The 15,837-nt window shown below is 41.5% G+C and overlaps 1 protein-coding gene across 1 annotated transcript in view; it reads right to left on the bottom strand.

The window, feature by feature from the left end:
- The window catches only part of LRRC1 (leucine rich repeat containing 1), a 185,284-nt gene that overhangs the window by 37,524 nt on the left and 131,923 nt on the right, over positions 1-15,837 (bottom strand). The window contains exons 7-9 of the mRNA XM_044290858.1: positions 14,325-14,399; positions 5,618-5,762; positions 3,247-3,365 (exon numbers count right to left, since the gene is read on the bottom strand). Coding sequence (XP_044146793.1) covers positions 3,247-3,365; positions 5,618-5,762; positions 14,325-14,399 — 339 coding nt within the window. The remainder of the gene's footprint in view (positions 1-3,246; positions 3,366-5,617; positions 5,763-14,324; positions 14,400-15,837) is intronic.

Raw genomic sequence — 15,837 nt, 5'->3', positions numbered from 1 at the left:
AAAACATTTGCAGGCAACAGATTTCTGTCAGGACAAATTACTGTCAAGTCCCAAGCAAAAGAGCAGCAAGGACAGCTGTAACAGCCTGCACAGCGAGGTAGCATCGTGGAACAAATGTATCTGACAGTGCACTCTAACAAGTACTTTTTTATTTGCATGCAAATGATGTGTGCAGCAAAGCAAAGGCAAAGAACAGAGCTTTCTGTACCAAAGACTCCGACTTCTCTTACATTAGCAGAACGATTGTTCAATGCTCACGTCAGCAAGACATTTCTCCCCCCGGAGTTCAGCTCCGATTTGTAATTCTGAATGTCATTGCCTAAAGATGTGTTCTCATTATAGTAAGAGCATGTAAGCTATCACTGTACTGTACGTAAGTAAAGAGAACCTGTCTGAAAGAAATGCAGTGCAATCTACAGAGCGGCAGGAACTGGGGCTGACTGAGATTCCGCAAAACGTATTCATTTAAAAATCTGCTCGTTCTAGGCCTAGAGGACAGGCGGGTGGTCTTCTCGGCGACTGTATTCACATAGGGAAAGCAGTCAGTCACTGTGTAAGACCACCATCATGACACCCAAGTGCAGAATGAGGTGAGATTTAAATGAACAAATTACACATTTTGGCAAATCTTTTCCCATACAATTATCCATCAGTCTGCTCTAGAACATGCTGCCTGCAGACGGCACTGCATTGACATGGCGACAGGTCCCCTTTATAGTAACGCAGACTGGATAAAATAAAGCACAAAGCCAGCAATGTCAGGTCCAAAGATGGTCTCCGTCTGTCAAGTAGCTGGAAATGTGACTCAGCCGTTTCCTAATCATATCGGTTTAGAGAAAAAACGCTTGCCATTCTCACTCCCAGAGGGTTATTATGTGCACGGAAGAGCTCGTGACGCACTTTTTAGATTGGATTCAAAAAAGAAAAATGAGAAGAGCATAAAGTAAACTTTTTTCCTCTCTTATCCGATGGACTATCTTTCTTCAATAGTAATCACAGCAGGGCCATCTCCTCAATATACTCTCCTTCAGCACATCCCCACAAGGCGTCCTCTGTTGGCTGGCTGCGGCATCCCGCTTGCTCCTTTGGCATTGATCTGTGGTAACAAATCTATGCAGGAGGAGCACACCCTATGGTCTGACAGACGGCGATTGCCCTCTCTCTAGCAGGCAGCAAACAATTGTGTTCATGAATTTGACAGCAGGTGAAAGTATAAAGCAGTTGAATGAATGTAAAGCAACAACCAAGAATTGCTTTAAAAGAACTACCAGGTGGCTGCGAGTCACCATGGGGTCAGGGTTCTCATGACCAGGTTGAAGGATTTATATTTACAGGATATGTTTTCCATTTGAAGTGGAAATGCTCTTTCACAGCAGCCAGAAAATGGAAGTGAAAATAAGTAAAAAAACATTTTGATCTATGGACACTTCATTATGATCGCACTGACATTATAATGAAAAACCATGTTCTAACCCTGTGGACAAGATGACCTAGCCTAAAGACTTTAGGCTACTTTCACACTCGCGTTTGGTGTGGAGCCGTCATGGGTCTGCACAAACGCATCCGTTCAGAACGGATCCGTTTGTACCATCTTTAACATAGCCAAGACGGATCCGCCTTGAACACCATTGAAAGTCAATGGAGGACTGATCAGTTTTCTATTGTGCCAGATTGTGTCATAGAAAACGGATCTGTGCCCATTGACTTACATTGTGTGCCAGGACGGATCCGTTTGGCTCAGTTTCGTCAGACAGACACCAAAACGCTGCAAGCAGAGTGGTGTCCGCCTCCAAAACAGAATGGAGACAGAACGGATGCAAACTGATGCATTCTGAGCAGATCCTTTACCATTCAGAATGCATTAGGGCAAAACTGATCCGTTTTGGACCGCCTGTAAGAGCCCTGAACGGATCTCACATACTGAAAGCCAAGACGCCAGTGTGAAAGTAGCCTTAAAGTGTAACTGTCATTCTTGTTTTTATTTGTGTAATGTGTAGGGGCAGTGATACTGACCATTTTTGTAATATACTTTAATTACTGAAATCGTAGATTTCTATTAGAAACACAGCTCTAAAGTGTCCCATTTTGAACCTTATCAACGTTCCTCTGTCTTCTGTTTACCTAACACAGTCAGGGTTAACAAGTCTCTACTGTTATGTAACCAGAAGACAGAGGAGCCTTGCTAAGGCTCAAATTGGGCCACTTTAGAGCTATTTTTCTAATAGAAATATACAATTTCAGCAATTAAAGTATATTACAAAAATAGTCAGTATCCCCCATTAATAAGTATGACAGTTAGACTTTAAGGTGGTATTACAGTGCCCAATGCGCTAATAGATGATAAAACATCCATCAGCACTCGTTTGCACAGGCCTGATTACACAGGCCGGTGCAAATAGAGTGCTAGAGGAATTCCTTCCTCCCTCATTCTGTTCCATTCATTATCGGCAGCAGATCACTGATTACACAGGAAGATGTTCTGCCGATAATCGTACATCTCTTTTCCTGATGAAAGATGCCCCGAAGCCAATGAACGAGCGCTCTTATGAAAGGTTGTTCCCGATAATCGTGCAGTCTCATAGGGGCTGATCGGCGGGGGTGGCAGCTGCTGGACCCCCGCCGATATAATATTGATAGGTCGTCAATATTAAAAATACCTTTAACCAGTATATCCATCTTAAAAGTGCTCACATAGGGATGCTACAAGGAAAGGGGGGAATTTAAACAGAAAAATGCTACTTTTTGTTGGTGAATATAGGTGTAGGGATGAAATGTGCAGAACTACCAGGTCACGTCACTTTACTCAAGGAATACCAACTCGGGCTAGGACAATTGGAAATACATGTGGGGGAATTAAAACTACATTATATACATTTGATCTTGATGGAACTGCTCTTGAATATTTAAAGGAGAGGAAAACCAGCCACAGATACAGGAAACAATGGCAAACTGTACAAACAGTGACCTATAATCCATGTCTACCCTCAAAGGACACTGTACAAGTCGAACATAGCTGTTAGCCAACACTTGATTCCTGTCAGAGTAAATTACATTGCAGTCACGACAAACGTTGCTCGTTCTCTATGGGCAAGACATGCACTTTTATTCTGATGCTAAAAAAATAAAAATCGAGATCGGAGAATACAGACTAAAATCCAAGTCCTGATCCATCCACACTTTATACAGACATGTATCACTGACCCAGAAAGCCCAGGTTCTGCACAGTTTATTCATGTGTAAACTCACCAAAAGTTGATTTTCTGTAAGAACTAGTTCCGTAAGGCTCTCACATTCTCCAATCCCTTCTGTAAGCTGCATCAGATGATTCTGGTCCACTTTAAGTATTGACAGCTTTCTAAGCTTCCCTGGGGACAGCAAATGTGCTCATAATAAACAAGAAACATATAATGCATGTTAGGCTACATGCACACGAACGTTGTTTGTTTCTGTGTCCGTTCTGGGTTTTTTTTGTTTGTTTTTTTACAGATAGCATGCGGACCCATTTATCTCAATGGGTCAACAAAAAATGCCGACAGCACATCATGTCCTGTCCGCATCAGTCAAATTGCGGGCCGCAGTGCACGAACACCGACCGTGGGGCAGCTGCAGCGGACCCATTCACTTTAATGGGTCCGCAATCTGCCTGTTCCGCAAAAAGATAGGACATGTTCTATCTTTTTGTGGAACGGAAGTACGGGATGAAACCACACGGAAGCACTCCGTAGTGGTTCAGTAGGGTTCCGTTCCGTGCTTCCGTTCCACACCATTCTGCATCTCCGGATTTGCGGACCCACTGAAGTGAATGTGTCCGCATGCGGAGTGCACACTGAACGGTGTATTGCGGATCCGCAAATGCGGTTTGCAACAAGGCATTGGGACAACTACAGTCGTGTGCAGGAGGCCTTAGACAGAGTAATATGCAGATTTACAATCCAAGGCCATCAATTACAGCTGTCATTGCCGCTAAATGGACAGCATTTTAACAGCTGCACTTGATACAAGAGTAGGATAGCACTTAAAACGCTTCTACTGGGACTAAACTTGATTTTCTTCTAGTACAAACACTTGTAAACTGCCAACATTTATATTTATCCTTTTTATTACATAAATAGAACATATTTTCTGTATTCTTGAACATATTACCAAACCATAACTCCGACAGAAACACCGGATGTTTTCATCTGCGCATGCGGAGAAGCAGCAGCGGTGCAGGAAGCCAGGCAAGTATATTCTATTACAGTAATCGCATGGACCATAGGCACAATGGACATGAGATATTCACTGGCTTGTATGGGAGCATTTTCAAGACATGCTCTGTGACCTGTACAGTGATCACAGCGCAAGGAAGGGGAGTAGGTAAGCTTGGTCCATTACCTACTGTAAATGGTGTATCCTGTGTCATGTACGTGCAATTGTTATCTTTCATTGCAATCCTGCCTGTGATTAAGAGATGACTGAAAAGTGATCTCTAGAAAATAGGAAGTGTCTTCCTATTAGGTCTGGTGGCCGAAGTGAAACTGCAGGATTTTATGATTTTCTCAAATGATGTTGACAAGGAAAACTAAAAATATCAAAATGTCTTAATATATTTAACAGAATTTTTATTTTTTTATTAGAACTAGGATATGACACAACTTTAAACTATTAATATAAATGGCCTATAATTCATTTTCATAAAGTACTTTATTTTAAATTACAAACTAGGACCCCAAATTTCAGGAGTCTGCACTAGGGGGCCTATTTTGTCATTAAAACAGAAAAATAAATGAATAAAGTACATTAAAATGAACTGTAGGTCACTTGGAATAGTTTAAAATAAAGTTATATATAAAGTTAGCTACCCTTTTAGGCTAGTTTCACACTAGGGTTGCTAGATCCGGCAGGGAACAGCCTAGTACAGGCTGCGGCTCATTTTTAGAACAGGGTGCTTTCCCTGATCTCCGCTGGGGGAAGGTGCGTCTGAGCAGGAAGCCAGCGCTTCCGTTTTTTTAACACTCTCAGATGCTGTGGTGACATTTGACAAATGCCATAAGAGGCCCACTGAGATTTATCGCCCAAGGGGCCCACATGAACCTGGAGCCAGTCCTGGATTTCATTGTCTGATCCTTTTATTAGTGGGGATCTGACAGCAACTTTTTCCCTTCTCCCCATTCATGCATACATATTGGAGGATCTGGTGAGGTAGATGTTGGTTGAATACGCATTCAACCATATGGTCAGCTTTAAATTTCTCCCCAATCAGGTCAGCAATATAATGAATCTAATCCTTAAAATATGTCCACTAAAATATTCGTGCTAAAATTGTTACAAATACTTTTTAAATTGCCACTACATGAAATTGACAATAGTGATCTAAATATTCCTTATCCGCCTCCTGCAAGAGGTCCCCGACAGCAGCTATCCACTCCTTACCATGGATCTGCAACATGTATGCATGCATATTAATGCGGGAGTCGGGAGAATTCTTATCTGTAAGCCAGCATTACAAAAAAAATCCTCATCCAATGTCCCTTTGATGAACCTGGGTACGGCATCCATAATTTATTAATGATCATCTCCAACTGCCAAGTGCTTCTTGCCAATTCTATTAAAGTGCTTCAAATATTTTTTTCCTTACCAATGCCATCAGGTAAAACCTCAATTAAATTCTGTGACACAAGCAGATCAGTCAGTGAAGTCAATCCGCTGATCTCTTCGGGAAGCCTTTCCAGCTTGTTCTCAGATACATCCAGGCACATCAAGTTTTTCAGGCTTCCTATTTCCTGTACCAGGGTAAACAGAACAAAACTAGTCAAAACAAGCAATGTGACATCAGTCCGAGAGCCCCTGCGGGGAGGTGAAACGCGAATAACTGATTAGCATCTAAATTAAGAAACACAAAACCAACTTATCAGATCTTGTTTTAGAGGAGTTTAAAGAGAACATATTACTTTGCTCCACTTTCACTAGTACTAATAAGACACAAAAAGACCAGAACCAAAGTACACTGAGCATTCAGGCAGTATCATTTCTTGCTCTAAATAATAAAATGCACAGGATAAGGTCTGACATTTAAATCATAAGGGTAGTCAGATGTAGGAGTCAAATGCACTCATGAGCTGCAGGCTCCCCTAACTCTCCAGCTGCTTATTGACAGCTTTCTCCCCATTTCTGTGCAGAAGGAGAAACCAGTCAAACAGCGGGTGGAGAAAGAGGCTATCACAATAACCTATTCTGGTGCGTTTATGTATATATGGGGAACAGGGACCAGAGGCCCATCAGACCTCAGGTAGGAATCATCAGAACTAAAATAATGACTAAAAAGGTACCTCTCCTGTTCTGCTACGGTGCAGGTACAGCAGTTTATTTTGCAGTCATGCTCCCTGGCCTTTACTGGGCCCATGCTGCTCTGTGACCGCATCAGGTCATATTGCACACACCATGTCCTAATGCTGTACGCAAGTTGGACAGTACAGAGCGGTGCCTGGAGAACATGAGGGAGTGGTGAGTACAGCAAGCGCTCACAGCACTATACTCACTGCTCACCGACTTTAATGGAAGCGCTCATTAGTACTCACTTTATAAGATGCACTGCCATTTTCCCCCCACTTTTTAAGGAAAAAAAGAGCATTGAAGATGGGCCGTGGCTAGGTCTTCCAACATGACAATGACTCGAAGCACACAGCCAGGATAACCAAGGAGTGGCTCCGTAAGAAGCATATCAAAGTTCTGGAGTGGCCTAGCCAGTCTCTAGACTTAAATCCAATAGAACATCTTTGGAGGAAGCTGAAACTATAAAGCAAATGTAGTTGTGAGCTTAAATTTGTCAGCATCTGTTAGCAACACCTGCTGTTATATGGACTACTGTTTAGCTCTGTTTCTAGGATTTCTGGTTGCATTCGATATTGGGGGGGTGAGGTATTCTGAAACCCAACTCCTATCACATTATAGGCTCAGACTGTAACTCTTCTCCCCAATTCAATGTTTTCAGTGGGACCGGCAAACGCTATAATGTATGGAGTGCTCCTGACGCTCCGCCGGCAGATAATGTTTGGGGAGAGAAGGATCTGTACAAAGTACAAAGTAAGAAAAGTGTAAAAAAAAAAAAAACACAATACCAGTGCTTTCAATTAACCTGTACTTGCTTCATATCAAGCCAACATTTCCAAGACTAAGCTGGTAGAAAACAAAGGGCTGCATGTACAGTATATCAATTTATATTCCACTGTGGAAGAGTAAGAACATTGTCTGATTGTAAGATCAAGCTGAAGGGCAAAGACCAGCAAAGGTTATGCCAATGTTGTAATCAGACTGAAATATCAAAAAAGTTTTTATCTGGCTAAAGCAAGTCAAATAAGTGAACTGCATTCATTTGATCAGAAAAGAAAATAGAAACACAAAGCATTTAACCAAGCATAGGTTGCACTGTTTAAGCACAATCCTTTTCACAGACCACATCCCCTTTAATAGGACATGCCCCCTTTTCACAAAGCAGAGCCACCCCTTGAATATTTGGACACTGGGGCAGAATTGGATGATGCAGCATCCCAGTGCCACGCACAGAAAATGTTCTTTGCGGTCTCTCATATCTCCAGAACAGTTTGCAAGTATGGTAGAGAGGCACCCTATTGTCAAGTACTACCCAACTGTCAATTTATTCATACATTTCCAGTAGGAATAACAGAGCACCAGCACAAGAACAGATGCTAAACAATTTATGGGGAAGGCAAGTGTTAACAAAAGAAGACCAGTCAGAAGAGCTGTCAGTGTCGTGATATACCGTATTCTTCAAGGTATAAATTATTCTGTGAACCACTGTTTTGAAATGTTCATAATCATTTCAGTATAATTCAGTCTCATAGGAGCAGAAAATCAAAAACGACAGAAAAATCAGTACACTAAATGATGGACTTCACTCACTACAATTTAGTCTGACTGCCTACAGTGATGATTGGAAAATGTATCAAAGGCTGGCGCTTCATGCTGGTCTCTAATATTCCCTGTGTCAGGGAGGATGCGCTTAATTTATGATGAGACTTGTTATGTGATACACATATTCTGGTGTGTGCATGTATATACGGGTTTATTTTATTTTTTTTATAAGATGCACTTAGGTTTGAGGGGAGGAAAATAAAAATAAATAAATATTTTTCAGACCTGGGACCAGAGCCGCAGACCGGGGACTCGCATCAGAACCCCATCAGACCTCAGGTAAGACAGTCATCAGAACTAAAATAAATAGAATTACTTCTCCTGTTCTGCTACGGTGCAGGTACGGCAGTTTCTTTTGCAGTCATGCTCCCTGGTCTTTACTGGGCCTATGCTGCTCTGTGACCGCGTCAGGTCATATTGCATACACTATGTCCTAATGCTGTACGCAAGTTGGACAGTACAGAGCGGTGCCTGGAGAACATGAGGGAGTGGTGAGTACAGCAAGTGCTCACAGCACTTTACTCACTGCTCACCGACTCTGCTGCATACTAATAAGCACTTTAATGGAAGCGCTCATTAGTACTCACTTTATAAGATGCACTGCCATTTTTCCTCCACTTTTGAAGGGAAAAAAAAAAAGTGCGTCTTATAAATATATACACACGCGCACACACGCCTAGCTCATAGCAGTCATGGATTTCAGTCATCATGTACAGCAGGAAACTGGTGTAAATAATGACAAATGTGCCGGACATGCTGCCCCCACCACGCCCACTGGGGAAGGTGGCATATCTATATCTAGGTGCAGCAGCATTTAAAAACTTTATGCCAGAAAACTGTAGGGGGACAATAACTTCCACTCGTCGTGTCTGTTATTTTATCAGACAAAATAGGGTAATACAGTGAGAAACAGAAGTATTTGTTCTCCCACTTAGAAATCATGGAGGGGTCTGAAATGCACATTGTAGGTCCATTCCCACTGAGACATAATTAAAAACAAAAATAAATAAATCCAGGAGATCACATTGTATGATTTTTAAAGAATTTGTTTTACACTGCTGATAAGTATTTGAACACCTGAGAAAATCGGTGTTATTATTTGGTACAGAAGCCTTTGTTTGCAATTACAGAGGTCACAGGTTTCCTGCAGTTCTTGACCAGGTTTGCACACACTGCAACAGGGATTTTGGCCCACTCCTCCACTCAGGTCTTCTCTAGATCTGTCAGGTTTCGGGGCTGTCGCTGAGCAACACAGTTTCAGCTCCCTCCAAAGATGTTCTATTGGATTTAGGTCTGGAGACTGGCTAGGCCACTCCAGAACCTCGATATGCTTCTTACGGAGCCACTCTTTGGTTATCCTGGCTGTGTGCTTCAGGTCATTGTCATGTTGGAAGACCCAGCCACAACCCATTTTCTATGCTCTGACTGAGGGAAGGAGGTTGTTGCTCAAAATCTCACAAAAAATGGCCCCATTCATCCTCTCCTTAATACAGTGCAGTCGTCCTGTCCCCTTCGCAGAAAAGCACCCCCAAAGCATGATGTTACCACCCCCATGCTTCACAGTAGGGATGGTGTTCTTGGGATGCAACTCATACTTTTTCCTCCAAACACGACGAAAAAGTTCTACTTTGGTCTCATCTGACCACATGACTTTCTCTCATGCCTCCTCTGGATCATCCAGATGGTCATTGGCAAACTTCAGACTGGCCTGGACATGTGATGACTTGAGCAGAGGAACCTTCCGTGCAAATGCATGATTTGAAACCATGACGGCGTAGTGTTCTACAGACAATGACCTTTGAAACTGTGGTCCCAGCTCTCTTCATGTCACTGACCAGCTCCTTCCTTGTAGTTCTGGTCTGATTCATCACCTTTCTTATCAGTGATACTCCATGAGGTGAGATCTTGCATGGAGCCCCAGTCCGAGGGAGACTGACAATCATCTTTAGCCTCTTCCATTTTCTAAAAATTGCTCCAACAGTTGATCTATTTTCACCAAGCCCCGTAGCCCTTTCCAGCCTTGTGGAGGACCACAATTGTGTCTCTGGTGTCTTTTGACAGCTCTTTGGTCTCACCTATGGTAGTAGTTGGCGTCTGACTGACTGTGGGGTGGACAAGTGTGGAGTAGAGGTGAACTTTTTAAAAGGCACAGTAACAGGTCTTTGAGAGCCAGAATTCTTGCTGTTTCTCAGGTGTTCAAATACTTATGTTCAGCAGTGCAAGACAAATACATTCTTTAAAAATCATACAATGGGATTATTTTTTTTATTCTGCCTCTCAGAGTAGGAATGCACCTACAATGTGAATTTCATACCCCTCCATGATTTCTAAGTGGGAGAACTTGAAAAATCGCAGGGTGTTCAAATACTTCTGTTCCTCACTGTATGCTGCTCTAGTTCATCAATTTTTTAGTGGAATCTGTGACAGAGGCTCCAATTGAATGTGAACACACCCTGCATATTTATTCCCCTGTTACCACTCTAGTGCAGTGCCGGTACAGCGGGTCCGCATCACTCAAAAATGAACATATGTAGCAGATTATGTAGCTGATAAAATCCCTCGTGTGAGCATACTCTAATATTTGAGACTAGGTGCAGTAGGTTTAAAAATATTACAAAAACTAGAAGACATGTTGGAAAAATGTGAATAAAAAGCAGTAAAAAGAAAGTCAGATAGAAGGCAAGTTCAAATTCATAATGTCTACTTGGTAACGATACACACTGAGCTGTCAGGCTACATGGTTACAGCAGCAGTGCTAGAAAAGGTTCAAGAAAAAAAAGAATTAGAGTACCACATCGCTGTCAGCTCTGAAGCTCCCACTGTTATTATTTTCGATTGTTCTCTTCATGTATAAAACGGCAATGCTGCTAAATCTATAATTTCCCAGTAGTCAATATACAAGCATGTTAGAAGGATGAACCCTAGAAACCAGCAAAAACTTCAAAGCTCAAACTTTTAACAGTATCAGTTGATCCCGATTATGGAGGAATTAGACACAGACACTGCTGTAGAAGTGTTAAAACCTAGCAAAATGACTTTCATCAGTTATGTCTTGAAGCAGACTGAAAAGGTGAAAAACCTAATTTGTTTCCACATATTACTTAAAGAGGACCTTTCATATGGAAAAACATTATGAACTAAGTGGCATGATCTGTACTGCGGCGCCCAGGGATCTCACTACACTTACTATTCTCCCTGGGTGCCACTCCGTTCTCCGGCTATGTTCTCCGTTATGTTCGGTCACTTGGTTATAGTAGGAGGAGACTGCCCTTGTTCTCCTGGGCGTCTCCTTCTCCCAGGCTGTAGCGCTGGCCAATCGCAGCGCAGAGCTCACAGCCTGGGAGAGAGAAAAAAAACAAAAAACTCCCAGGCTGTTAGCTCTGCGCTGCGATTGGGAGAAGGAGATGCCCATGAGAACAAGGGAAGTCTCCTACTACTATGACCAAGTGACCGAATATACCGGAGGGCCTAGCAGGAAAACGGAGCGGCGCCCAGAGATAATAGTAAGTGCAGTGAGATCCCTGGGGGCCGCTGTACAGATCATGACACTTAGATCACAATGTTTTGCCAGATGAAAGGTCCTCTTTAAAGAGGACCTGTCACCTCTCCTGACATGCCGGTTCTAATAGCTTCATGCATTCCCCTTGTAACAATTCTGGAGCATCTGTTCTTATGGCTGTATGTTGTGCCATTCCTTTATTATTTCTACTAGAAGTTATGAATGAGTTGCTAGCAGTCTGCAGTAAGGGTGCAGAGGCGTATTAACTAGTTGGGGGGGTGTCCCTGCACAGTCTCACTCTATCCAATCACTGCTGCCATTGTCAGACTGTGCAGGGACACCCCCCAACTTGTTATCACACATCTCTACCCTTACTGCAGGCTGCTAGCAATTCATGAATAACTTCTAGATGAAATAATAAACGGATGGCACAACATAGAGCCATAAGAATAGATGTTCCAGAATTGTTATTACATGGGGAATGCATAAAGCTATTAAAATAGACATGTCAGGAGTGGTGACAGGTCTTCTTTAATAAGACACTTTTCTATCAACATTTTTTAGCACATTTAGGCTAGGGCTGCACAACGACATTTGTCAAGCGACATTTCTGTTGTAGTAATGTCGCATAACATTTTGTAATGATGGTCCATGGTGTCACACTGCGAAATGACAGATGCACAAAAATCCATCCAAGTTGGATTTTTGTGCGACTGTGGCGTTGCAGTGCCACACCATAGACTATCATTCCAAAATATGCTGTTCAACATTACTGCAACACGTCGTACCATAACAGTCTATATGTGAATATTTTTTTTTGTAAAACAGTTAGTCTCAATATAGTTTTTTTAAGTTACTAAATGAATTCTGCAACCTGTCCTAACTTCCTCCTTTGTTTGGACTTTTAGCATGATCGCTTGATTTTCTCAGTAAGACGCAATTCTCTTCTGCGTGCATCTGTATCTAGACCTAGATAAATACATGTCATACAAAATCAATATTCCAATTATTCACATAAAAAAAATATAATTTAAAACATACTCTTGGTCCCTTTAATTATAAGATGCTGAGCTCACGCATAAAAATTAATATTTAGTAATAAAAAGGTATGGCTTTGTTGTACTTCTAGCTCATTGCATAGGCGTACGCACTATATCCTTTAGTTGTCTTAATGTTGGCAGTGATTTGAGGAATTATAACTCCCAGATCCTGCAGCGCTGTGATCCTCCCTGTGTTTACATTGGTCACCTGCTCTGCTGTATGCCGGCTTGAATGGTTTTGCCGTGCGTGCGCTGTTGGAGCGTAGGGACGCCTAAGCCAACTTGAATATTCCTGTATAGATTGTTTTTAAATATTGCTGTACACCTTTAGTATTCAACAAGCCGTTCCAACCGGACACGTTTAGGAACGGAATGTTCCTTCCTCAGGGATAGCAAATGGTATTTAGTTATGGGGACCTTTTGCTCGATATTTAAACACACCAATGTTACCCAAAAATCTGGACTGGAATAGATTTCATGACTTTGGCTCCAACTACTCTGGTGACGTGCATACCATGCGTTATTGCACCTCAACATTTGTCTTATTATTTTGTAATGAAATACATGTATCACCCAGATGGTTGCATTACTTATATCAGACAACAATAAGAAAAGGAGAAATAAAAATAATAATGAGAAGTAGATGAAGATACAAAAAAAAAAAAAAAATTACAAACAAAAATAAAACAAATGGTAAAAGCATATAAAATAAAAATATTAAACTGTACAAAGCTCCGCATCTTATATTTAAAGACAGTGTTTTAAAATATATTTTTATTGTCATTGTTATGTGAATAATTAGAATATTGGTTTTGTAATACAGTTGGATTATACAGGAAAGTATATGCAAACTAACTGTGAGCCAGCCAATCTTTCTTCTTTTTTTCTCTAAACCATTTAAAGGGGTTGTCTGCTTTTGTTATACTGATGTCTTATCCTGAAACTAGCACGTTAATAGGAAGGAACCTCCCCATTAACGTGAACAAGACTGCTTAGTTGTAATTATACCTGCTCTCCGCTGCAACGTCGATGGCAAGCAGGTAAACAGAGAAGAGAACAAAGCCCTCATATGAGTACTACCTTTCTGTTCGTACAGCTGATCGGCGGGGGTGCGGGTGTCAGACCCCCGCCGATCTGATATCTGAAAAAATGGCTCTCACACACTGCCCTAGGCAAATAGTCAGATTTTGATAAAGTCATACTTGCCCTAAAATGGCACCCCACAAAAAGAGCCTTTACACAGCTCCATAGACAGACATATAAAAAGTTAAGGGTTCCAGAAGTTTTAAACCATAAGAAGAACTATACATTTAGTAACACTGTAATCATACTAACTCACAGAATAAAGGAAGTACAATTTTTACAGCACGTGAAAACCATAAAAACAAAGCCCATAAAACAATGTCACATTTGTTTTTGTTTCCCCAATTCCAAACCATGTACATTTTTTCCAGATTATCACTAAATTGTATGGAATAAAAATAAAAAATTGGCAACATCATACTTTCTTTTAGGCATACAAAACACGCCAATAAAAAAGTGCTAAAACATACTATATGGGCAAAAATATCCCATGAAATAAAAAGTCTTATAGAAATACAGCAAAGAAAGTGATGGTATGGGGACACTGGGTCTTCTTGGAATTTGGCCAGTAACTGAGCAGTTACACGTATGGTCACCAGAATATCTGGATCCTCTGGAACACCTGAAGATCTTTACCTACATACTCCAAACAAATTATTGCGAATTACGAAGGCTAGCTTTTCAGAACAACTGGTAAAGGAAGAATCTCAGCTCTACCTACCTACTTTATAGAGCAATATGTGGAGTTTCAGTTCTTTGTAGGATAGCATCCAATAAAAAGAGAAACATACCGGAGGCAATTCTGCCAGTTGATTTCCATCCAACCAGAGGTCCTTAAGTCTCTGTAGTGATCCAATAGATTCTGGCTGCAATCCCAAAAAGAATAGTTAGTTTCAGTGTGTAAACTATGCCATGAGTAACTAGTTATAAAAGGATAATCATAAAATAGTTTGGCTACATCAACCAATAAAACTCCACTAAAAGCTAAGTTTCTATAGATACAACAGCAAAAAGGTAATGACACGAGCACACAAAAGTATCACATTAACTATACTGTAAAGCAGGGGTGCACAACTTTTTCTGGTTGGTGGTCAACTTGTTAGACTGAAGGAATCCCAAGGGAAGAAAATAAAAGAGGTATTACCAACTGAAATACTGCATTTATGACGTATTGGACATACAGTATATACTATAAATGTCTGGTTACACCTCAAGGATTCCCATCTAATGGGAGAATAAATGCAACTATATGCTTGTCACCAGATGGTTGGGGGTCATACATAATGATATCAGGGGCCGCATGTGGCCCCCAGGCCACAGGATGTGCACCCTTGCTGTAAAGCATTCAATAGACCAGAAATTTTGACTCTTTGCCCCAAAACCAAGATTAAGTGAGAATATGCTAAGAAATGTGTAACATACGCTGCTGTTTATTTCAAGGATAGATAGCACTTTACTATAACTGTCCATTACCGTTCTCATTAATGCCAGACTAATGGATCTTTGCTGTATGCAGAATGTATTTTGGTTGTCTTTATAGCAGCAGAGGACTCTTAACTAGGGACGAGCGAATTGACTTCGGATGAAATATCCGAAGTCGATTCGCATAAGCTTCGTTCTAATGCTGCACAGAGCAGAAGTTACATACAGAATTAGAATGTATTGGCTTTGATGAGCAGAAGTTATTGCTTCGCAAAGTCTCCCGAGACTTTGTGCAATAACTTCATAAGTTAATTTGTACTGTAAAAAAACATTTCCCGATCTCTGGTTCGGTTCCACTTGGAACCGAACCAGGGTTTGGGAAATGTTTTTTTACAGTACAAATACATTTATTAAGGTATTGCGTAAAGTCTTGGCAATACCTTCGGCTCATCAGAGCCAATAATTCTAATGCTGTATGTAACTTCTGCTCTGTGCAGCATTAGAACGAAGTTTTATGCGAATCAACTTTGGATGTTTCATCCGAAGTCAATTCGCTTATCCCTACTCTTAACACTTGGCAATAATCAGTATAATCACCCGGAAGGAAACACATCATTGCTGTTATTGCTAAAGGGCCCTTCCAGCCAGATATCGGAACAGAAGGCGAAAGCTGCTTTTACATGCTGCAATCACCGCCGCTGTTTGGGGTTGAGTGACCGCTCATCCTATGCAGGGCAGCATGTCGCTGTTTACAAAGCACAATCTCGGACGAACTCTCGCGCCTGCGCTGTGTGCTTCTGTATTCGGGGGCAGGGACTGCCGATTACAGCGCAGGGAGCGGTCCAACAGTTACTGCGCCTGCGCCGAATACAGAAGCACACG

The sequence above is a fragment of the Bufo gargarizans genome, chromosome 4 (genome assembly GCF_014858855.1).
Source record: "Bufo gargarizans isolate SCDJY-AF-19 chromosome 4, ASM1485885v1, whole genome shotgun sequence".
NCBI lineage: Eukaryota > Metazoa > Chordata > Amphibia > Anura > Bufonidae > Bufo > Bufo gargarizans.
This window is presented reverse-complemented; position numbering and strand designations above follow the sequence as displayed.